At 45.8% G+C, this 24024-nt stretch overlaps 4 protein-coding genes across 4 annotated transcripts; all 4 read left to right on the forward strand.

The window, feature by feature from the left end:
* Positions 1 to 330: 330 nt before the first annotated feature.
* Positions 331 to 5530, forward strand: LOC307234833 (ribosomal protein S6 kinase-related protein-like; the record flags this gene model as incomplete). The annotated part of the gene is made up of 12 exons (XM_080006696.1): positions 331 to 357; positions 1180 to 1404; positions 1512 to 1595; positions 1676 to 1744; positions 2140 to 2209; positions 3523 to 3630; positions 3843 to 3883; positions 3996 to 4023; positions 4599 to 4688; positions 4820 to 4908; positions 5026 to 5136; positions 5231 to 5530. 12 exons carry the CDS (start codon positions 331 to 333, stop codon positions 5528 to 5530), a joined length of 1242 nt encoding a protein of 413 aa, XP_079862822.1.
* A 3273-nt stretch (positions 5531 to 8803) lies between these two features.
* aldoca (aldolase C, fructose-bisphosphate, a) lies at positions 8804 to 11230 on the forward strand (the record flags this gene model as incomplete). Its single annotated transcript, XM_080006699.1, has 8 exons — positions 8804 to 8919; positions 9097 to 9304; positions 9429 to 9483; positions 9581 to 9744; positions 9831 to 9914; positions 10083 to 10257; positions 10831 to 11030; positions 11138 to 11230. The coding sequence occupies 8 exons, from the start codon at positions 8804 to 8806 to the stop codon at positions 11228 to 11230; spliced, it is 1095 nt and encodes a 364-aa protein (XP_079862825.1).
* A 2154-nt stretch (positions 11231 to 13384) lies between these two features.
* Positions 13385 to 17337, forward strand: srsf1a (serine and arginine rich splicing factor 1a). Its single transcript, XM_080007246.1, has 4 exons — positions 13385 to 13901; positions 14724 to 14905; positions 15507 to 15679; positions 15866 to 17337. Exons 1-4 carry the CDS (start codon positions 13711 to 13713, stop codon positions 16061 to 16063), a joined length of 744 nt encoding a protein of 247 aa, XP_079863372.1. The 5' UTR covers positions 13385 to 13710; the 3' UTR covers positions 16064 to 17337.
* A 1031-nt stretch (positions 17338 to 18368) lies between these two features.
* dynll2a (dynein, light chain, LC8-type 2a) lies at positions 18369 to 23441 on the forward strand. The gene is made up of 3 exons (XM_080007014.1): positions 18369 to 18512; positions 19037 to 19208; positions 21809 to 23441. The coding sequence occupies exons 2-3, from the start codon at positions 19077 to 19079 to the stop codon at positions 21944 to 21946; spliced, it is 270 nt and encodes an 89-aa protein (XP_079863140.1). The 5' UTR covers positions 18369 to 18512; positions 19037 to 19076; the 3' UTR covers positions 21947 to 23441.
* Positions 23442 to 24024: the final 583 nt, after the last annotated feature.

Below are 24024 nucleotides of genomic sequence, written 5' to 3' on the forward strand. Positions count from 1 at the left end.
TAATGCCTTTTTTTTTTTTTCCCTCATAATTGGGTTAGGGTTAGTATAATTATTATTTTTTTTACTTACTAAACAAACAAGAATGCAAGAATTTAGAAAAAATGTGTACGCTGTGATGAGGCATGGATGGCTCTGTTGTTTTTTTATATCCCTGGGGGAGGTGGTTGTGGGAATGGAAAGCCACTGTGATCGATGCTTAATGTGACAGAGTGAACTGGAGCGGAATGCAGCTTGCACATGAGCCTGGAACCCAAAGCGGAGCAGCGTGTCTCCTTGGTTTTAGGGAATAGTTTGTCCAGAAAGATGTGATAAGAATAATGTGATGAGGTGATGGGCAGCAGCATCGGAAGCAGCAAGGTGAGAGCAGCATCTGCATGTTTCTTTTATTATCTTTTCTCCCCTTTCATATTCTGTTGCTGAAATGTTTTAAAATGCAAATGATCATAGCTGTTGTTTCATAGCAGAGATGCATGGCAAGTTGGAACAAACATGGATTTAAAGGATAAATTACCATTAAATTGTCTGAACTCACAGAAAATGACTTGCTTTGCTCTATGCAACAATAGACTTATTGTTGTTAAGATTTATTATTTATTATTATTATTATTATGATTAATAATAATAATAATAATTATTATTATTATTATTATTATATTGTTGTCTAATAAGCATTTGTTTTATGCAACAAACTTAACTTTTTTTATTATTATGTGATGTTATCATGTTTTTGATGTTATTTTTATGATGTTATAGTTTTCCTAATTATTATCGTCTATTGACTTTATTCTTTTTTTTTCTATTTTTTATTCATTGATTTATATATGTGTTTATTTATATGGGACCATTATGTGCAATATTAAATATAAATGTTGCCGTATCATGTATTGGCCAAATTGTAACCATGGCAGGTTACAATTAATACAATTACACACTCAATCCACAGAATAATAATAATGCAAAAACATTTTTTTTTTAATTATTATTATTTGATAGATATGATAGATATTGAGATACAACAATATATCAAGAACTTAACTGATTTTGTTTCATTTATGTTTATAGTTTTTTATATAGATTTTTAGATTTTGATATATACTTTGGATTAGCATGCAGGATGTCCATCTTTTAGAGTCCCGTGTTAATTGAAATTGTTTTTGTATTATTTTCTTCTAAATTTAGAGAGAAGTGGAGATTGAGGAAGGCAGGCGCTGTCATGGCCTCTTCTCCCACATCAGGACCTCTGCGGCCCAGAGACGAGGACGACCCCTGGAACCCGACCTTTCCGGGAACCTTCCTCCTCCACCCGAGCGTCCTGGTGAAGCGGTGAAGGAGCGGACATGCTGCATCTCTGACTTCCTGCCCGAATTTCCACGCCGCAAATTCCCTGGACCGGACCACTTCCAGGTACCACAACTGGATATGATAGATACTTGTATATTATTTTTTTCTATTTTTACATTCTCATATGTGAAAAGAACCTTTTGGATTTTTTTTATTGTCTGATGCTGAAGATCCTGGGCTTTGTAGCCAAAGGTTCCTTTGGACCAATCTTGAAAGTGAAGGACAAAGTAAATGAGAAGATCTACGCTATTAAGGTGAATTCCTGCGGCATTCTTTAAGTAACAGGCCTTTAAAATAGAAACACACATAATAATCTATGTTGCGCGTACTGTAGGTCCTCCCAAAATCAGAGATTGTGAAGCGCGGCATTCTGCAGCAGTCGAAGGAGGAAGTCATCATCCAGGTACATCAACATCATATTTCCGTCCAATCAAATCTCTCCCACTTGTCATACGTCCGACGGCTCCTACGCAGCGCGTCAGCTAGATCACGGTGCCGCGCCCTTGTTCCTACGGCCGGTTATTCCGAAACCCCAATCGTCTGGAAAAACATCCCATTTGACATGTCCCATTGGACGTGGACGACACCCTCACCCTAACCATCTCCAACCCAACATCTCCCAGACTGCTGGGGTTTCGCTGTAACGGGCCGTCGGAACAATGGGCGGCCCCCCACGGCCACAAGGAGAGTGGAACACGGCGATGAGTCCCGATCCACTAGAGGCCCCCGTTCGCTCTCCGCCGCCTCCGGACGCGCTTGTATTCGCTGATATTCTGTGTGTTGCTGGTTGCCTTTCAGCGGCGGCTCACACACCCATTCATCCACAATCTGCAGGACTGCTGGCAGACCCAGCGCCACCTCTTCATTAGTGAGTGGATGAACGACGGACGGCATGCCCTTGAGAGTGCCTTGTCCTCCTCCTCCTCCTCGTCCTCCTCCTCCCTGACCCGCGGCAGTTAGGCCGCTTCTGGATCTCAACCCTTCCGCTCGCTGACCCACCGCCCCTCGTCTCACCAGATTGTGTCGGACACCGTACCATGCCATCTAGTGAGACCACAGGGTAGTGCTTCCATCCCTGCCGCGGCTGTTTCCCTTCCCTGCCCGTGTTTTCCTTTTGGAACCAGCCTATCGCACTCCCACGCTGTTATGTCATATTGGTGATACACAGTAAGGATTTGGGGTTTTCTGTGTCCTAAAGCCAGTGTTTCCCCAACCCCTTCTCTTCCACGCCACACTTTTTTTTGTTTTGTTTTGTTTTACAATGAAAGAAGCCCACGGCACTATACCACCGTGCCGTTAACCACTAAAAACGTCAGAAACGTGTAGGACTGTGCTTCCCATGATGACCTACTTATAGTGGTGATGCAAGACTCGCAAACTATTCATTCGTCGCAAACAAATCTTTTTAAAGACTATCGTCTGGAGTCACTCCGGTGAAAAGAGCGAATCTTGAACTCGCAAACCAAAAAAAAATCACTGAGGATTACATTTGGCATGATTCAAATTGAATGTGAGTGATTTAATCTTTGTACTCCACCACAATATATTTTTTGGCAGAATTAAAGGGCTCCTGCGTGAGATTTCAGTTCAAAGCTCAGGGCCAAACCGACTCCTCTGACTCGTTCATCGCTCAGGGGCTCTTCTTCACCGAGTGACTCGTCCGGAAACCGGATCCCTAAAAAAGAGCCGAGCCTTTCATCACCGCGGTTAGTGTGGTTACTTTCGGGGTGAACCTTGTTCTTCTGGAGCCGCCGTTCCGGTCGGCAACTGAGGAACGAGTGCGGCCTTGTCTGTTTTGATCTCGCAACACAAGAGTTGCGTTCCGCCATTTCCCTGTTTTTTTTTTTCAACGGCGGTTGAAAAAAGCTGCCTCATGTCACACCCTTGAGATATCTCAGTTATAGATACTGAGGTCTAATCTATTTCACCTTCCACAAACCCGAACAGGGAAGAAGCAGATTGAACGAGACGTCGAGCCTGAACTAACTTCATCGCTCACCTCGGAGCGACTTATCACTTGTTTTCCCCAATTGCAGCATTGTGGTGAATGCATCATTTTGTCGTCTCTCTTCTCCTTCTCTTTGGTCCCCTGATTTTTTTATTACTATTATTATTTTTTTCATTCTGTTTGTTTTTAAACCGTATAATCACCGCCGCCTCCGTTGTCTTTCTCTGCCCCAGTGTATGACTTCTGCTGTGCTGGGGACCTGTACACATACTGGTCGCTCAACGGGCACTTCGAAGAAGAGGAGGTTCGGGTCTTTGCTGCAGAGCTGGGCGGCGCGCTGGGTTTGTGACCCCCCCCTTCAGGGATGCAGAGATTAGTGCATGCATGACGTGACATTTAAATACCTGGCGAGCGCACACTTTGCTGTAGGTCGGCGAAACGTCGGAAGAATCAGCCTGCAGCGCCGCTCGCAGCCACACGGGGCATCTGCCAAACTAGTGCGGTTATTTCTTAGTGACCCGATGTTAATGTCTCACTTATATGCTCTCTTTAGGATTCCTGCATAACTTAGGAATCATGCACAGGGATGTGAAGGTAGGAAAAAATTGCTCAAAGCGTGGACCATATTTCCTCTGATATCCAACGTGTTAATGTATATCATAAATATACCCTGACGTTCTTGTCGTTGTTGTGTTTTTCTTTTCAGATGGAGAACATCCTCCTGAGTGACCACGGTAATGCATAAATATATTCTATGCCTTCCATATCTATACTGTATATACAGGGCCGGCCGCTGGTACGCACACCCCATGCGGTTGTTTAGGGCCACAACTGCTCGGGAGGGGGTGGGTGATCCGCTGCGCATCCAAATCATTGATAGGTGTATGGGCCTCGATCGCGATCTCCGTTCCGCTGCGCATCCCTGTTCCTCCAAATAAAACAAATGAAGTTTTGTTTTATTTGTCTGTTTATAGTTTAGACGTGTTTGGATGTCCTTATTGAACAAACCAAAACAAAAAAGACAAAACGTGCATAACGGGGACACTTTCTCAGCCCCTCCCCCCCTCCTGCTAAGGGCCTTCGAATTCCACGGGCCAGCCCTGTATATACTATATTCCAGAGCACCATCGATAAAAATGACATTTTAAGCTGTGACACTTTCAGTCATCATTATTAATAACACTTATTAAGGCAGTGACTGCAGAGCCCTTCATCAATTCAATATCCAAAGCAGACATGCGCTGCAATCTGAAGTATATTGTGAAACAATGTCCCACTTGTGGTAACACACTATCCTGATTAAATGAAGGTCATCTTCGCTTGGCGGATTTTGGCCTCTCGCGCCGTCTCCGGCGTGGAGGGAAAGCATTTACCATATGTGGGACGATCCAGTACATGGGTGAGGAGATTCAGTGCAATGCATGCAAAACGAAATGTCACGCTTGAGTTGGTTTGAGGAATCGATTTCCGCAAAATTGAGCGAATTGATCCCAATAAAGTCCAAATCTGTGTGGTGTTTTATCCGAGCAGCTCCTGAGGTCTTGAGCGGGGGTCCCTACAACCATGCGGCTGATTGGTGGTCTCTGGGCGTCATGTTGTTCTCCTTGGTGTCTGGACAGGTAGAGTCACCTCACACTGCCCTGCACGTGAATTAACGAGTACCTTGTTGGTCAGTGTGACGGACCCACGGTGCACGTTTTTGTGAGTTGCGAATTGTGTCTTTCCTGCGTCCTAAGTTTCCCGTCCCTCCGGAGCCGGACCACTTTTCCATGCTGAAGCAGGTCAGGGAATTCCACTACAACGTTCCCGAAACCTTCAGCCCTGCGCTCATCATCCTGCTCACTGAGGTCGGCATCCACAGTGACCCCGTCCGATGTAGAAACGCCGATCTGGTGGAAATACGCGTTTTATAAATTCTCTCAACTTGCCTCCTGTCCTCAGCTCCTGTGTAAAGATGCGGCAAATCGCCTTCGTAACCTTGACCGCTTCCAAAGTCAAGCCTTCTTTCGCGGCACGTCCTTCGACCCTCAGATGCTTCAGAAGACGCCCGTCGGGATCATCCTTGAACTGGGGAACCATCCGGAGCGGGCGGCCCGGGCGAGGAGGGGCCTCTCGCTGGATTACTTCCACAACTTTGACTGTGATAAAATCCTGCATTCCCCCACCACCCCGACAGACCCGTCCCCTACGCCGGCCGCCGTGGACCCGGACCGTGCTCCGGTGCCGATGTGTGAGGCGTGAGGCTATTGTTTTCCCGCCTCAAACTGACTGTGGACGAGTTGCCATGGAGATGGATATTCCTTGATTTACATTGGAGCGCTGTAACCAAGGTTACTGTCAGAGGGGATTGATGGTTGTTTTGAAAATGTGCAGTAATAAATTCTTAACTATCTATGCAATTAAAGATCCATCCATCCATTTTCTAACTTGCTTAATCTGGTCAGGGTTGCGGTGGCAACGGGGCCAACATAGCAGCCCAGACGGCCCTTTCCCCAGCAACTTCCTCCAGCCTTTTCTGGGGGATCCCTGGGCGTTCCCAGGCCAGCTGATAGATATAATCTCTCCAGCGTGATCTGGGTCCACGTCGGGGTCTCCTCCCAGTTGGATGTGCCCCCTGGACACCTTCAATGGGAGGCGTACAGGGGGCACATCCAACTGGATTGCATCCATCCTTACAAGATGCCCGAACTGAGTCCTCTCCTCTGCCAATAAAGATGATGCTTTATATTTGAGATATCTTGATTTTTTTGTCTATTTTTTACTCTGCCTGCCTGCCTGCCTGCCTGCCTGCCTGCCTGCCTGCCTGCCTGCCTGCCTGTCTGCCTGTCTGCCTGTCTGCCTGTCTGCCTGTCTGCCTGTCTGCCTGTCTGTCTGTCTGTCTGTCTGTCTGTCTGTCTGTCTGTCTGTCTGTCTGTCTGTCTGTCTGTCTGTCTCTGCATGTATTCTACACCTTCACACCTTCTGGGCGACTCCACTACCTACATGCGGGGATGACCTACTTGGAGTGGCGCGCACGCAAGTCCATTGAGGACGACCTTAATAGGACGGAACATTGAGGACTGGATAAAGTATCGTCCATTAAGTGTTTTTAATTAGGCAACGGGGTTAAATTAAACTCCTGCCCCCAGCGGAGACCGTTGCATATAATTGGTGTTGCTGTCTCTATTTAAAAGTGTGTCTCTTGAATGGGAATGCGTAGGATCCTCCGGACTTCGGATTCCCCTTCAGGCCCTTGTCTTAGACAGGTCCACCCCGTCCCTGTTGTGGCTCCAGTGGCGGCTCAGTCCAGTGCCCCACATTCGCCTCCGCAGACACACTGACCCACTGTAGTGAACGAAGGAGTCCTTGGAAATGTCCGCAAGCTATTCCACTGAGTTCGAGCAAATAATGGAATTGCGCACCAAAACTCATCAAGTGTTTATGTCACGGATTGTGCAGTAGGGACATTTAGAACAATGGGTATGAGCATCTGTAGTGAATTATGACTCCTAAAGAATATGACAAATGTACTGTATCCTCTTTGGGTCAAAGACGAGTCGTGTCAAGAGATATACTGTTTTATCAATTCACTATTATGGATTCAGATTTCTACATATTTGGATTAATATTTTCAATAAAAAAACACCCTCATGAAGAATTGCATCTATTTTGTTTGAATAATGCTTGAGGAACGTAATATATTTAACCACTTGAAATGATTTAATGATTTAACCCATTTAGCTCAAATTTTGGGCCATATTCCCAGGGTCATTTACATTGACCGATAACCCCAAAAGATATTTCTATTTCTGAACCGTCCATCACATTCTTTACTGATTATAGCAGATGGGATGCCACTGAGTGCATGAATTGCTCTGAGGATTGAATCCTCCTGTGGATTTCCAGTGTGAGGACCAAATCATCAGGAGAATTAAAACTTCACCCAGGGAATGTATGAACTAATTAAAATAAAAATAGCACACCGAGGGGTATGGTTAAAGCTAAAATGAGGTTGCTTTAGGGGCCCAAGGCTGAAATAGAACAGGATATTTATGATCATAAAACCTAAACGTGCAAAAGATTGCAAATAAAGTTGCTAATATTGTAATAAATTATCGTCAATACAAAATGTTATTGGACCAGACATTATAGATGGGTTCATTTGTCCCGTCCACATGGTTTAAGGCACAAACTGGCTTTATCTACGTAACCTGTGAGAATTGACAGATTCCTGCCTCAAGAGCAAATTGCTCAATTGTTAAACATTAGGTTTTATATATATGTACTGTACATCCAAAACTAAACGATTCATCAGATTCATCATTCAATCCCATATTATATCCTGGTTTGTTCCTCAGATGTGGGCGTGTGGGCCCGCCCAGGGGTGTCGGCTTGTGAGCAGGGTACAAACTAGGGCTGCAGCCTCAGAGCTCATCACATCAGGGGACACCAGAGACTCAGCTCCACACTCTGCCTGGTAAGATTCACCACTCTTTTTTCTCTCTGCGGGAACCCTTTTTTTTAAACCAATATAACACTATTGATGGCTGACTATGATCTGGATGGATCATGTCGTGTTGTTGTTTAATGTAGCAGTTGACTAAAAGTTGGTCATCAATACCTCCGTCTACCTAAGTAACACTATAGCAAATTATTATGAATATATTTGCAAGGGACAGAACTCAGGGACAATGATAGATCATTAGCAATGAACTAAAGAGACTTTACAATATATTTAGATTATTTTATATATTTTGGAAAGTTTATCTATAGTAGTTACTTTAAAAGAAATCAGCGAAGATAACACAGATTCAAATGTCTATATCTATATATCAATGTCATAATTATAGATTTAAAATAAGTTTATCTCTTTCAACTTCAGCCTATTTATAATGATTAGATTAAATAAGATTAGATTCAACTAAAAGTTGTTGCACAGAGTACACGTACTGAGGCAATGAAGTGCATTTCTCTGCGTACAAGTTAAACAATTATTATTTCTTCTATTGTCCTTCTGTATGGAAAGGAACATTGAATTGAGTAATCAACATACTTCAACGACTCTTAAGTGTGCGTGTTTCATTCATTTCCACGACAGCCTCTCAATATAAGCAATGCTTTTGCTGTGGTTTATGTGAACAGCAGCGTGGGGTGTTAACAGTTGTATTGTCCACTCAAAGACCTGCACGGGACCATTTAATGAGCTTGTGGCCAGCCCATGTTTTTAGGACAGAATCTCTACAAGTGGATAGGTCAGCAGTGCCGGCACGCGGCGTAACCCTATCTGACGACATGCAGAGAACCTCTCCATCGTCACTGTCGACGGCAGCACCAGGAACCAACTTCACCAGCTCCGAAAGACACTGATAGAAAATTCTGTCAAATGCTTCAAATGCCACCGTTTCGATCAGTCGTTCTTTTGTGTCACGCCAGAAAAGGAATTATTTTTTAAATGCAAACAATGGAGTAACAATAATATCACAATACGTCATGTTTCCAGTGACTCACCCCGCGGTGGGAAGACCATCTCCCAGAATGACGCACCAGTTCACTACACTATCTGCGGCACAGAAGAAGGAACTCCATGAGACGGCTCTCCGCATCGTGTGTCCAGGGAAGGGCATCCTGGCGGCCGACGAGTCTGTGGGTCTGTAAAGGGCTCTGGGCATCAATTGGCACAAAATAAAAATTATAATAGAACAAATACGCTCATTATGGGAAATTTGAATTTGCTATATCCAGACTAGACGAGTCTCGACAACTGCATTCCTTTTGAAACGAGCCCCTGGGATGCACCTCACATGCAGTGTCTCATTCTGAACAGGCAGCATGGCGAAGCGCCTGGCCCAAGTCGGGGTGGAGAACACGGAGGAGAACCGCCGACAGTACCGGCAGATTCTGTTCAGCGCCGACGATCGCATCAACGGCTGCATCGGCGGAGTCATCTTCTTTCACGAGACGCTGTACCAGCACTCGGACAGCGGCGTTCCTTTCGTCAAAATGATCAAGGACAGGGGCATCCTGGTGGGCGTCAAGGTGGGACCCAGTAATGCCAAAGTGATCTCCAAAAGTCCAAGATTGACCTTTGTACGAACAAATTGTCACCAGTAATGATGAAAAAACCCAGCACAGCTTTGACGATCTACTCTTTATTTCTCAGGTTGACAAGGGCGTCGTTCCCCTGGCGGGAACCTGCGGAGAGACCACCACTCAGGGTGAGGGAAACACGTTTGTGTCAACTGATGATATTATCCCCAGCAATGCATGGAACAAGATGCTTTAATTATATATTCCCTTGACCTCTTTCGGCAGGTTTGGATGGCCTGTCTGACCGCTGTGCCCAGTATAAAAAAGACGGGGCCGTCTTTGCGAAGTGGCGCTGTGTGCTGAAGATGAGCGACAGCAGCAATCCTTCTAAGTTGGCAATAACCGAGAATGCAAATGTTCTGGCGCGATACTCGAGCATCTGCCAGCAGGTTCGGACCCAGTGCTCCTTATGTGTTTAAGCGTATTTACAGATTAGCAGGCCATGACTGGACCCTTTCTTTTGTCTGCCCTTCAGCATGGAATAGTTCCCGTCATAGAGCCGGAGATTTTGCCCGACGGGGATCATGATCTGAGGCGTTGCCAGTATGTCACAGAGAAGGTAGGTGCACATTCCCGTGTGTGTGTGTGTGTGTACGTGTGTGTGTGTGTCTGTGTTAGTGTCGCCTCATGCCCCAAAACACAGCGCTGTTTGATATCTCTCAAAGCGTAGAGCGGGTAGAGGAACACGTTCTCCATCCCATCGTCCCCACCGTTCTGTGGCGTCTAGGTTCTTGCTGCCGTCTACAAGGCCATGTCCGACCACCACGTGTTCCTGGAGGGCACTCTGCTCAAACCCAACATGGTCACTCCGGGACATAGTTGCTCCACCAAATACAGCGCTGAGGAGGTGGCCATGGCGACTGTCACTGCCCTGCGCCGCACTGTTCCTCCCGCGGTCACAGGTAAACTCTGTGGAGCGGTTGGTTTTTAAAGCCTGCTCCACATCGAATGCGAAATTGTGTGCGGACTGCATCTGATGAGTGATTGATAGTGAACATGGCGACATCTACCACGAACGTTGGTTGGTGAATGGACTGCATTTTATATAGCGCTTTTCCAGTCTTGCGACCACTCAAAGCGTTTCACGATACATGCCTCACATTCACCCAAACATTCATATGTCGACGTACTTTAGGGTACAGTGTCTTGCTCTTCGACATGCTGCCAGGAGGAACGGGGGATCCAGGAACCCTCTGATTACTGGACAACCCGCTCTACCTCCTGCGCCACTGTCGCCCGTCACGTCATTATTTTGAAAATTTGACACATCTGGCACATCATCCCGCAGCATCTCAGCACGTGCAAGATCCGACTTTCTATAGAAATGAATGGAGATTCCGGTTTGTTCTTGCCGTTTGCGCTATCGGTGTGAAGCGGGATTCAGAGACAAGAAACTCACACGCAGAAAATCACGCTCCATTCAAGAATCACAAGGAAAATTGTTAAGGGCGCTAATAATTGTTTTGTCCTCGCAGGAGTGGCATTTCTGTCGGGCGGTCAAAGCGAGGAGGAGGCCTCTGTGCACCTGAACGCCATCAATAACTGCCCCCTGATCAAGCCCTGGGTTCTGACCTTCTCCTACGGCCGAGCGCTGCAGGCCTCCGCCCTCCGAACCTGGAGGGGACACAAGGAGAACCAGAAAGCTGCGACGGAGCAGTTCATCAAGAGGGCCGAGGCACGTTCGAAGGAAATCCTGTGATGCGACCTTGACAATATTGCATTATTATTATTTATTTTTTTCAGGCCATTTATTTGCTTAGTCCTTGTCTTCTCCGCCCTCAGGTGAACGGCTTGGCGTGCCAGGGGAAGTATACAGGCGGCGAGAACCGCACAGACAATGGCGAGCATGTCTACGGTTCCACTCATGCATACTGAACATCGGAGCTTCACCTGCAAGAATCCTGCTGCCCTGTTGCCATTACCTTTACCAAAATTAACAAAGAAGAATTATTGTTTCGGTACTTGAGTTGTTTTTAATGTTCATCCACCTCAGAGTTAATAGAGGAAACAGGCATTCACATTGTTTTTTTATTGTCTTGAGATCCAAGGACAATCAGGACGAGCCTCGGTAATTGATTTAGTGTATGTGGAAAATGGCTGCATGCTTTTAAGACAGGAACATTACTGCATGCTACGGTTTTATGGACTAAAGTTTAAACTCTGTCTGAAAAACAAGTACGTTCGTTTGGATCACCGTGCTATCAAAATACTGATAACTGATAGTGCAATTAAGCAAGTCATCTTATTTGGATGTAAGACATTTTTAAGATTCTTTATTTGTGTAGTGAACTGACTTTGCATTGTGTGGATGCACCTGAAATGTAGATGTTTCTTTATGCTTTTATTTGACAAACAGCCAGGGCTTTAGTTTCTGTTGATTAGGTTGTGAAAATATTTTCATTATAAATAACAATGGTAATATTTACTGTGTACCGAATGAAAGTGTTCTATATAAATACATATATCAAGACAATAAAGAGTATTCAGCTACAATGTGTCAACAAATTTACTGTATGTATCAATATTGTGTAAAACAAGTATATATAACTTCACAATTTCAGTATTAAGATCTGCAGTCAGTGTCAGCACAGCTACAGTTAATCAGATGAGAGAGTCTGTGGCACATGAACACATTTCACGTCTTCAATTTTATTATTATAAACTGGTGACTCATATACTCTTTATGACACTTAACTTTTATTCAAAGAAATGTAGATTCTTGATGAATTTGATGTGTTGATGAAGAAGGAGTGACCGCTGACGCTGACTTGAGTAAAATAATAGGTTTATTACAAAAGAATAGCATCAGACCAGACTTGCCGTGGACGTCGAGGAGAGAACCGAGCCGGATGGATTCTCGGTCAGATGAAACTCGGGCGGGTTCTTTTATGCTTGTCCAGAGACAACGTTGACCATCTAATTCCCCTACATAGGTCACCATTCACATTTCACCTCCCTTATCACCAGGACCCCTGACAATGGGCTCTCTCTCTCTCTCGAGACCCATGGCACGGTCTGTTAATAATTATCTTATACAATGGGTACTGTCTTGGGAAGCCACACATTCCAAGACACCTCAGAAACCATCAAAGATAACACAGATGAGAATTATCCGTTTAATCTAACGATTATGATTAAGACAACTCGGGCAGGAGAACAGACACCCAGTCAAAAACTCTTTTGGATTCATCCTGTAACTTGTAGTCTGCGTGATATGTTTAATTTTGATATCATAAATATATATAAAGAAGTTAACACAAAACTTAACACATGTTATATATATATATATGTTAAATTAAGGTTTAATACACAGTGCACTGGGACACTGTGTTCCATGGAAATAACAAGTCAGAGTTAATATTATTGTTGTTTTTGTTTTTGTTGTTATTTCATATTTTATTATTATTATTATTATTATTATTATTATTATTATTATTATTATTATTATTATCATTATTATTATTATTATTACTATTATTATTATTATTATTATTATTATTATTATTATCATCCCTGATAATAGTACTATTATTATTATTGGTGTTATTAATATTTGTATTATTTTATTTATTATTATTATTATTATTATTATTATTATTATTATTATTATTACTTTTACTATTGTTGTTAATAATAATAATAATAATAATAATAATAATAATAAGAAGAAGAAGAAGAAGAAGAAGAAGAAGAAGAAGAAGAAGAAGAAGAAGAAGAAGAAGAATCATATTAATAATAATAATAATAAAAATAAATAATAATAATATTAATAAAATGTTATTATTATTTATTATTACTGTTATCATTACTATTATTATTATTATTATTATTGGTGTTGTTATTATTGTATTGTTTTTGTATTTTAGTATTATTATTATATGTATTAGTTTGATTTCAATACAATCAATATAATCACTTCGTTGTAGGCATCTGACCAATTAGCGGACTACTTTGTTCGGCGGAAGCGGCGGATATTTCAACCGTCGCTGCGCGCGTTTCCGGAGCGAAGAAGCGCGGTCGTGAAGAAAAGCAGAGGGAATAAGAGCGCCGTCTGGAAGTGGCTGCCACAGTCAAGCTGCGACCGAGGGGGGGAAGTACAACGTGCTGGCTGTGGGTCCGTGCTGGGTCCCTCTAATCTGCCTACACCCGCGGGGTTACTCGGAGAACGTCACCGCAACCCATTAGCGACCGTGCGGAACAAGTCACCCTTAGCGTTGGTTAGCCTGCTTTAGCTCCAGGTAGCGTGCGTGAGAGCCAGTTAGCCCGCGTTAGCGCCAGTTAGCCCGCGTTAGCGCCAGTTAGCCCGCGTTAGCTCCAGTTAGCCCGCGTTAGCTCCAGTTAGCTTGTAGCTCACGATGTCCGGAGGCGTCGTGCGAGGCCCCGCTGGGAACAACGACTGCCGCATCTACGTCGGGAATCTCCCGCCCGATATCCGCACCAAGGACGTGGAGGACGTGTTCTACAAGTACGGGGCGATACGGGACATCGACCTGAAGAACCGGAGAGGGGGCCCGCCGTTCGCCTTCATAGAGTTCGAGGACCCCAGGTACCTTGCTAGCAGATAACGGGCGGCGGTGTGTCGGCTAGGCCGGAGAAAGCCATGTTCCGCGGCCTCAGGGCCCGGACCTGCGCCCTGGACCGGGTGGAGCCCGCGGTCCCTGGTAGCAGCATGCTTTTAACGAGTTGTGCGTTAAATTACACTGCCCGCGGCGTGACGGTCGTGCACGAAAACGCACTCAATTATTCGGGCTACGAGTGGTTTCCCTGCACGCGGTAAACCCCACGCTTTGTTATTGGTCTGGGAATGAATTGAGGCGGTTGTGATTTTTGCATTTACCCGCCTGTCTGCAGAGCTGCTGCACGTTGAACCACGTTGCAATCCGTAAATTATAACACTACTTGAATAGATTCCAAATGTTTTCAATGCATGCAAACGTAACATGCATGCATATGTGATATATGATAATGGGTATATTTTAATTTCATTTTCGTTTTTTGTGGCTAGATTTTAATGGCACATATTTTGCATTTCCATTAGAGATCACATTTAAATGTACATGCAGATATCTTTAGATGGTTGATAATTGTATGGTTGATAATTGTTTGCTTGATTTTAACTGTTTTCTGATTGGTTTTTTTTCTTCTTAGAATGTTTTGCACAGCCCTGAGAGTTTAACTTTTAACGTCCACTGCACCACGCTCCTATGACTGCATGTGACCTATCTTATTGTTGAAGGTGCAGCGCCGATCAGACATCAATGCCATCACTGCCAACATGGAGGACCCCCTGCAGAATGTACCGCCCATTCCAAGCACACTTTATACCCTCTGCGTTCATGCTTTTGACATTTTGGCTCTTGATTACCAGGGACGCAGACGACGCAGTGTACGGACGCGATGGATACGACTATGACGGCTACAGACTGCGGGTGGAGTTCCCCCGGAGCGGCAGGGGTTCTGGGAGGGGAGGCTTCGGCGGTGGGATCGGCGCTCCGAGGGGGCGATACGGGCCCCCATCCAGGCGCTCTGAGTACAGGGTCATCGTTTCAGGTATATATGCTTATGGTGGACCGCACGCCGGCGTCTATGGAATCCCGGTCACTCGAAACCAGACGGGTATTTGAGTATTCTCGGCATGCAGGTGGCTTTGATTTCCAATGGGCGGCTGAAGTTCATGGCCATGCTTTTCGGGACAAATACAATTCCGCTGGTGCAAGGTTCCAAACTAATGTTATTCTCAATAGTGGATCAATTTAAATAATTCTGATGGGGCTCACCAAGGTTCTCTTCCAATGACCAAAAAATGAGGATAAACATATCACAAGTGTTATTTTGATAATTTGGCTACAAATCTACCTTCCGGCCTCCTTCAGCCTTTTTTAAATTGTTAACACATCATGCATAATACCGGCAAATAAGATAACAAGTTGTTCATCTCCAGGGGAATTGAGATGAGCAGTGGAGATGGACAAACACTGCATGTAAATTAAATCTGTGTACATGTATAAACATAGGTCACCCTGTGGTAACCCTTGTGCGGAATCCGATATTTTTCATGCTTTGCTCTCGCTTTAAACTTGCCAGAGTTTATTTTTATTTACAGTCGATCTGGTGGTAACGTACACCGTCGCATACCTTCCTTTGTTCGCAGGGCTCCCCCAAAGCGGCAGCTGGCAGGACCTGAAGGACCACATGCGCGAGGCCGGCGACGTGTGCTACGCGGACGTTTTCAGAGATGGAACCGGAGTCGTAGAATTTGTACGCAAGGAAGACATGAACTACGCTGTTAGAAAGCTGGACAACACCAAATTCCGCTCGCACGAGGTATGTGTTCTGGTTTGAGTCGTTGTTGTGGATCATGTTGTTGTTGTTCCCTGTCGCGAGGTGAGTATGTACGTGGCAGGTGAGTGTTGCCCGGCGTCGGGCGTTTTTTGGCTGTCGCCGACGTGGGGGTGGTGGGAGGACAGAGGGGGTTGTCTTTTCAACGTCCAGTTCTCTTGTGTCTACCAGGGAGAGACCGCGTACATTAATGTGAAAGTAGACGGCCCCCGCAGCCCGAGTTACGGAAGATCGCATTCCCGGAGCCGCGGCAGCAGGAGCCGGAGCCGCAGCCGCAGCGCCAGTCGCAGCCGCAGCAACTCCCGCACCCGAGGCAGAGGATCGCCCCGCTACTCGCCCCGCCACAGCCGCTCTCGCTCCCGTTCCTAAAAAAAAAAAAAATCTTTCCATCACCAATGTTTGGCCCTTTGAAGAAACCCTGTATTACCCTCCTGTTTTTACCCCTTTATCATTTTTTTTTGTTTTCTTCCAAATGTCGACGATTGGTTTTTAATTTTTTTGCATTTCATGTCCTGATGTCCTTGTGGGTGCTCTTGGTATGTAGGTGTATCTTCCCGCCCCCGCGCCCCACCCGCCCTCTCCCCTTTGCAGCTGCTTTGTCCTTAGTTTGGGTCTTTCTTCCTTTTGTCTTCTCAAATTTTTTTGCAATGTTAGAAATTGTGCAGTGTTGAGCTGTAGTCCGTTACACTCAAATGTTTTTGAAAGTGTTCAATTGAGTTGTTTCTTTTCTCATGGATTGGGTGGGGTCCCAGTGCTTAACTTGTATTTTACCCTTGTGTCTTCCTTTAGACATCTGAAGATAAGGATTAAAGAATGATTTGGAATAAAACCATTGTGGAGCACATTTCATTTGTATGGTCAGGATAGGACATCTAAGTGAGGAGGAGTCAGGTCGAGGCTATGGTATGCTTCATATTCCATAAATTGAGATATATATTTTTTTTTCAAGCCAATATCATGTTTTTGTTTCTGTGAATGCTGCTCTGGCCCTATGTCAGATTATGGATGTGCTTGGTCAACATGACAAGAAGTCAGCTAACTTTTACTATCGCATTTTTTTAATTCTTATTTGGTCTGGGGTGCTGGAGTTAAAATTAAATCCCTTGCATCAGTTGAATGTTTGGCTTAACTGAAATTTTTGCTGTCCATTGGCAATTTTCTAAGCTAATATCTGTAATGCGTGCTCATGAAAATTGGATTAGGCCCAAATCTGACATTATTCTAACAGTTTGCCTCTGATTTTCTTCCTGGTATTTCAAGGTTTTGATTGGAGGAGTGGCTCAGTGGATCCCAATCCTTGGAGCTGGATGAGTGGATCGATTAGGGAAGGGATAGGCAAGGATGGATGCGAGGAACGGGATTCGTTTTCCTGGAATCAAATGATATTCAGAACTAATTACGGAGCCCCAGAGCAACTTTTTCAATAGCCTATCTATCTTAATTTTTGAGGGATACGGCTTTATTTACGAGGAAACGAAACAGAGGACCAGGAATGTGGATCAAACGATGGAATCGTAGATGCCTGGTATGAGGAAATTCTAATTGGGTGGTTTTGGGCTTTCATTTGGGAGTAGTATGTATCTCTTTTTTGCTTCATCTTAATTTTTCTCTTCAGCATTTTCAATAAAATACTTTGAACAAAGGTGCATTGTTTTGTTTTGTTTTTTTAAATATATATTAAATGTGTCAGTATTTGCATGCCTGTTAAGCCTTGTACTGTGCTGGCCATTTTGGACCAAAATGTAGGTGCTTGCTTCAGCCTGAGGTCACTGCCTTATCTGGGTGTCATGAACTTGTATGCACAACATTGACATCTTGATGTTCCTGTTTGTCTCAGCGCTTTGCAGCCCATTTTAATGCTTTGGGCCAGTTTTGACCAAATCTCTCAGGTGCTTTCATATGTTCATTCAGATGTGCTGTTATTTAAATGCCATCAGTCATAAGCATTACACTTAAGATACCAAAGACATGCAAAGGATCACCATCATGGCCAGTTGGATGAATAACCAGTGCAGATTGTGCTTTTGGAAATGGAAACATTGGCATGACAATGACTCTACGTGGACGTCAAATACGCGTCTCTGGCACCAGAAACCATTTTCATTGGTGGATTATTGAGACGCAGCACGAGGTTCTGCGTTCGATATCAGGAACAAACAAGCCCCGGTGGTGATGTCACCCCCCCCCCCCCCCCCCGGGGGGAGGGCGGTGAGCGTCGCTCGGACCCGGCTCTCCCTCTCTCTCTCTCTCTCTCCCCCCTCTACCTCCCTCCCTCTTTCCCCTTCTCTCTCTCTCTCTACCTCCCACCCTCTCTTTCTCCCTCCCTCCCTCTGTCGCCCCTCTATCTTCCACCCTCTTTCTCTCTGTCTCTCTCCCCCCATTTACCTCACACCCTCTCTTTCTATCTCTCTCCCCCTCCCTCTACCCCCCCCCCCCCTCCGGCTCCGTGTGGTGTGTAGTGTGGACGCCCGGTGCATTGTGGGACGAAACAAGATGCCGCGGTCGGGAGCGGGGGGAGAACGCTCGTGGGGCCGGCGCGGCGCGGCTCCTCGTCCAATCAGCGGCGAGCGGGGAGCTGGGGGCGGGGCGGGGCGGGAAAGCGGAGGGGGGCGGGGGCGGCTCCGTCCAGAACGGAGCTACAACACGCCGCCCGCCCGCCCGCCCGCACGCTCGCTCGCCCGCCCGCCGTGGGAACCCGAAGCACCCGACGCCGTTCGTACCGAAGCAAACCCGGAGAACGTGCCACCCCCTCCCACCCGGTCCATCTTATTTTCAAGCCGAGGGTCAGCCCCGAGGAAGTCCAGCGGTCCACCCGGAGGTGAGTGCAGCGGCTCGGTCGGAGGAAACCGAGTGCGCCACGTCCCCCCCCCTCCCTCCCTCCCTCCCTCACCTCCCTCCCATACGAGTCCGTGGCTGGAGTTCCCACCACAGCGAGTGCGGGTTAATTGACTTCACCCGGGCCAGGCCGGGCGGAGGAGGCACGCGGTGCGGCGGCGGGGTCCGCCGCGGCGCCGGCCGGACCGACGAGGCCTTTGAACGCCACAGGGGGACCCGACGGGTCCGCCCGCGAGACAATGCCCGCGCAGGGGAGCGTGAATCATATCGCGAAGTGAAGTAATTTAACTCCACCCGGGTCAAGTTCCACAGCCAATCCATGCACCGCTCAAGCCCCGGTCCGCCGGACGTTTTGGGAACCCGAAGGATGTGCAGGGGGCAACGACGGAACCGTAGCCCATCACGCCATAGCAATTAAATTCTGCCTTTGAATGTGCGTTGTGCCTTTTTAATTCTGACTGTGTGTGTGTGTGTGTGTGTCTGTGTGTGTGCGTGCGTGCGTGTCAGTTCGCAGAGCACAGATTATCTTCCTTCGCAGCAGGACACCATGACTGACAGGAAAGCAGTGATCAAGAACGCGGACATGTCCGAGGACATGCAGCAGGACGCCGTGGACTGTGCCACGCAGGCCATGGAGAAGTACAACATAGAGAAGGACATCGCCGCCTACATCAAGAAGGTGAGGAGGGACCGGAGACGTCCGTCCCCAAAATGAGCTTTCCCCGGGGTTTCTGTAGGTCCTTTCGATTTAAAAAGTCGGGGCGTAAAAGTGGTGAGAGAGGCCTAAATTCGGATTTGTGAAATAATGTATATTAATAATGAAAATTTAAAAAGTATTTATTTGCTGCAATTATCTGAAACACGACGTTGGATCAGCCGATGCTTGCACCGGAATGGTTCCAATGCATGGGCCGAGTCTGAAGTAAACTTTAAAAAGTCAGTCCTTTTTAAAAGTTGTGACGTAGTCTCGTGATGTGAATACATTGGGTCTGATTTTATTCAAATTGTTTTATTCATTTAATTGATAGAACAGATTTATTCATATAACTGTTTTCAAAATGAGTCGACATTTCTGGCATTTCAAAACTCCCAAGCCTACTATTCTAGATGAACCAACACACCTGATACTTAGCTGTGAGGAGAAATCCTTGTTCTCCCGTGTCCGAAGTTGAAATTGAAATTGATCTAGTTCTCCTTTATGTACCTGCAGTTTTTGGTGGTTGAAATTGTCTCTACCGGGGCAGAAAAATCACACGTCTGTGTTTTTAAATCAAAATGTTTCAAATCCATCATTGGTTCAGTATCATATCAACTTTCGCCAGAGTTTCTTCATGTCCTCAACTGTCTTGACTGCAGTTGTACAGATATCAGGCCTTAAATGTCATGAATATAGTCCCATGGTTCTAATTTTAAATGTAGGCAACCTTAGGTCAAATCCTAAACCTGCTGCTGAAGCTATTATTTGCCTTCATACATTTCAGAAATTATTTAGATTTATCCCAGTGTCTCCCGTACCTTGCTATCTGACCCAAAGAAAAGGGTCATAACAGTTTGTAGTCATCTAATTCATAACCATAATCCTGTTTCTGCCGTATACCTACCTCTGCTCCTATCAAATATACACCGATCAGCCACAACATTAAAACCACTCACAGGTGAAGTGAAAAACAATCCATCATCTCTAGCATACATAACGGAGAGTAGCAATGCTAACTAGTGACCCCAATATGGTTAGGTGGAAATACGCTGCAGTAAAGTACAAATAGTGTATAGCAACAGTGCATATACTGTAAATAATGTGCACATATTACTACTCAACATGCTGATATGGTAAATACACTGGTCAGCCACAGCATTAAAACCACTGACAGGTGACGTGAAAAACATTGCTCATCTCGTTACAATGGCACCTGTCAAGGGGTGAGATATACTGTATAAGGCAGCAAGTGAACGGTCAGTTCTTCAAGTTGATGTGCTTGGAAGCAGGAAAAATGGACAAGCGTAAGGATCTGAGTGACTTTGACAGGGGCCGCATTGTGATGGCTAGACGACTGGGTCAGAGCATCTCCAAAACTACAGGTTTTGTGGGGTGTTCCCATCCAAAAGTGGTCCAAGGAAGGACAACCGGTGAACTGGCGACAGGGTCATGGGCGCCCATTGGCTCATTGATGAGCGTGGGGAGCGAAGTCTTGCCCGTCTGGTCCGATCCCACAGAAGAGCTACTGTAGCACACATCGCTGAAAAAGTTTAATGGCTATGATAGAAAGGGGTCAGAACACACAGTGCATCACAGCTTTCTGCGTATGGGGCTGTGTAGCCAAAGACCCATCAGAGTGCCCGTGCTGACCCCTGTCCACCGCCGAAAGCACCTACAATGGGCACCTGAGCCTCAGAACTGGACCATGGAGCAATGGAAGAAGATGGCCCGGTCTGATGAATCACGTTTTCTACATCATGTGGATGGCTGGGTGTGTGGGAGTCGTTTACCTGGGGGAGAGATGGCCCCAGGATGCATTATGGGAAGAAGGAAAGCCGGCAGAGGCAATGTTCTGCTAAGAAACCTTGGGTTCTGGCATTCATGCGGATGTTACTTTGACACATACCACCTACCTAAACATTGTTGCAGACCAAGTACACCCCTTCATGTCAACGGTATTCCCTGACGACAGTGGCCTCTTTCAGCAGGATAATGCATCCTGCCACACCACAAACAATGTTCAGGAATGGTTTGAGGAACATGACAGAGTTCAAGGTGTTGACTTGGCCTCCGAACTCCCCAGATCTCAATCCGATGGAGCATCTGTGGGATGTGCTGGAACAAGCCTGATCCATGGGGGCCCCACCTCGCAACTTCCAGGACTGAAAGGATCTGCTGCTCACGTCTTGGTGCCAGATAAAACAGAACACTTTCAGAGGTCTTGCGGACTTGCGGGTCAGAGCTGTTTTGGTGGCACAAGGGGGCTAGACAATATTAGGCAGGTGGTTTTAATGTTGTGACTGATCGGTGTATATTGCTAAGCTGAAATACTTATTTGAATAAGAAGTATTCCAAATATTAGTCTTAAATGAATGAATTGCCTCAAGAGATTTAGATTAAACCAAATTTTAAAAATGTACCTGCAGGAGTTGGAGTAACAAGAAATGAAAGGGGGGGGGGGGAGTGAAGTAAATCAATATTTTTGCAGTAGTTATCTCCTGGAACAGTCTGTGTTTAAACAAGCGCTTCCAGTACGACCGGGGGGCTGGTGTTCAAACTTTGAACTCTTGTGATGTTTTCAGGAGTTTGACAAGAAGTACAACCCCACCTGGCACTGCATCGTCGGAAGGAACTTCGGCAGCTACGTCACCCACGAAACAAAGCATTTCATCTACTTCTACCTGGGCCAGGTGGCCATCTTGCTCTTCAAATCTGGGTGATTGGTGCCTGAGCGTTCCTTCTCCTGAACCTCAAACAGGAAAGCACCTGTGGCTGACGTCTCCCATACACAAATAACATACCATATTGATGCAAACCAGCCGTGCGCCATTGCATGGACTATACACTATTTAATATGTATGTTATAGTAAGTTTACTTTGTCGACGGTTGCCGTTTGAAGGCAACCGAGGTCGTTATTTTGTTCATGTTATTCAACCTTGGCCAGGAAAGATCCGGAAGTGTGTGGCCCCTGATTGTATGATAACGGAAAGCGACAGATTGTGACGGGGCATCTGCTTTCCTTCAGAAGTGGCGTTGCTCGACACTTTTGATGGGGGGGTCCAGTCATTCGTTAAGATCTCTAACCAATAGCTGGATTGATTATGGGATGGTAAATTGTTGCCCGAGGGGGTGAGTTAAGTCTCTTCCTTTTTTTTTTTTTTTTCTTTTCTCCCCACTCGACAGCAAATTTCTTTGTCTCCCTTCGGCGACAGAGAGGCTTCCCGTTCCGCCGCACTAAGCTCCACGGCTACACACAGGTTACTAGGACATGGCAGCTTGCCTTTACTCAATTGGTTCAATAGCCAACTCTAGAGAATCAACATTTAAGATTTTGCAAGTTTTGCTCAAACCTGCAGTGCTTTTTAGGGTTTAACCTTTTTGCGAAGGACAGCCATTTTCGAGGACGCAAAGGTTTTGGCCTCGTACGTTCACCGTAGCCCCTGGGGGGGGGACAAATGTGTTTTCCTTCAAACAAGAATCAGAAACATTGCAAAATGAACACCGGTAAGAGCACAATGGTTATTTTTGTTGTTTTTTTCCAGGTAGATATCGCTACGTAATGTCCTCTGTGATCTTTCTTCTCGAATTCCAGTGCGAGCGGTTGGAGTGAGTCTAGCTCAGTGCAAAATTAACCGTCGAAGGCCATTCCGGAAACCTCTCTTAACAAAGACAGCCGGGGAGGACCGACCCTGCCGCGCCCACTTGAATTAACGTTCTTCTTCCCAGCTAGGGGAAGGTTCTACGCTCATCTTGTACGCTAAGCTCGGACATCCATTCGGTTCGCGAAACATTTAAGTTGAAGTGGCGATTCTCAGTGTGTGAAATACGATGGAATGGAACGGAACTGGGTGGGGGGGGGTTAGTTGCTGTGCATTAAGGACTGAATTTTACTGAATTGCCCCGTTCCCAGACTCCTCACGGCAATGGATATGATTTGGTTTCTTCGTTGTTTCTCTGAACTAACATTGTTTTCAAGGAGTCTTCCTAATTGTCGATGTAATTTGATTTAATGTTTTCTCTCTGGCATGTATGTATGCTGTATCTATGTAGGAGCTGTTCCAATGCTGTTCAATTTGCACAGAACGTGCCTGTCATTGCTCTCGACTGTAACTGGCTTGAGTATAATTGCACTTCATTAGAACTATCTATAGTAGGTTACGATGGAACCAAAATCTTCAAAAACTCTAAAATAAAATGAATCTTCGTTGACTTATTATGTTTGTTATTTCATTTTCTTGACATTTTGCACAATTTATTCGCCGCGCGCTTGGGTTCCACATCACCGGCCGATCATGAACAACTTGCTGATGTAGGAACCCTGGGACGGGCTAATGCTGCAACCGGGGAAATGTACCTCAGTGTGGAGTTGGGAGCTCATCTTTACGTTCCTTCATTATGGGATGGTGAGTTGTTGCCCAAGAGGGACTAGACTCCACGCTGCTGAAACCTCGCAGTCCTATCTTCCTCCTCTCTACACCGCCTCACAATTCATCCACTGGCCCTGTTTGCCCTGTGGAGCGGCTGCCGGCACGCCTACCAGCTCCCTCCCGTCTGACCAGAACCAAGACTCCCACTGGCGATCTGACCCCACGGACCTGCCCTCCGTCTCTGAACCGGACCTCCACGTGCTCGATCTGCTTCCCTGGACACTGCGTCGTGAAACTCACCTTGAAACGTTGATTTACTCTCGGACCGGTTGCAGGCAGCTCTAAAAATCCATTCACCCTAAAAGCTTGCGCCTGGTTTTGGGTGAAAAACAATCAATTATAATGTGATCAAACAAAAACAAAAGGCAGA

Source organism: Zeus faber (genome assembly GCF_960531495.2).
Source record: "Zeus faber genome assembly, chromosome: 9".
In the NCBI taxonomy this organism is placed as follows: Eukaryota; Metazoa; Chordata; class Actinopteri; order Zeiformes; family Zeidae; genus Zeus; species Zeus faber.

Excerpts from the sequence above, each read along its gene's own strand:
- srsf1a (XM_080007246.1), top strand. The coding sequence starts at position 13,711 with ATGTCCGGAGGCGTCGTGCGAGGCCCCGCTGGGAACAACGACTGCCGC. Across the intron at positions 13,902-14,723 it reads ATAGAGTTCGAGGACCCCAG|GGACGCAGACGACGCAGTGT; the intron begins GTACCTTGCTAG and ends CTTGATTACCAG. Across the intron at positions 15,680-15,865 it reads CCAAATTCCGCTCGCACGAG|GGAGAGACCGCGTACATTAA; the intron begins GTATGTGTTCTG and ends TGTGTCTACCAG.
- dynll2a (XM_080007014.1), top strand. The coding sequence starts at position 19,077 with ATGACTGACAGGAAAGCAGTGATCAAGAACGCGGACATGTCCGAGGAC. Across the intron at positions 19,209-21,808 it reads TCGCCGCCTACATCAAGAAG|GAGTTTGACAAGAAGTACAA; the intron begins GTGAGGAGGGAC and ends TGATGTTTTCAG.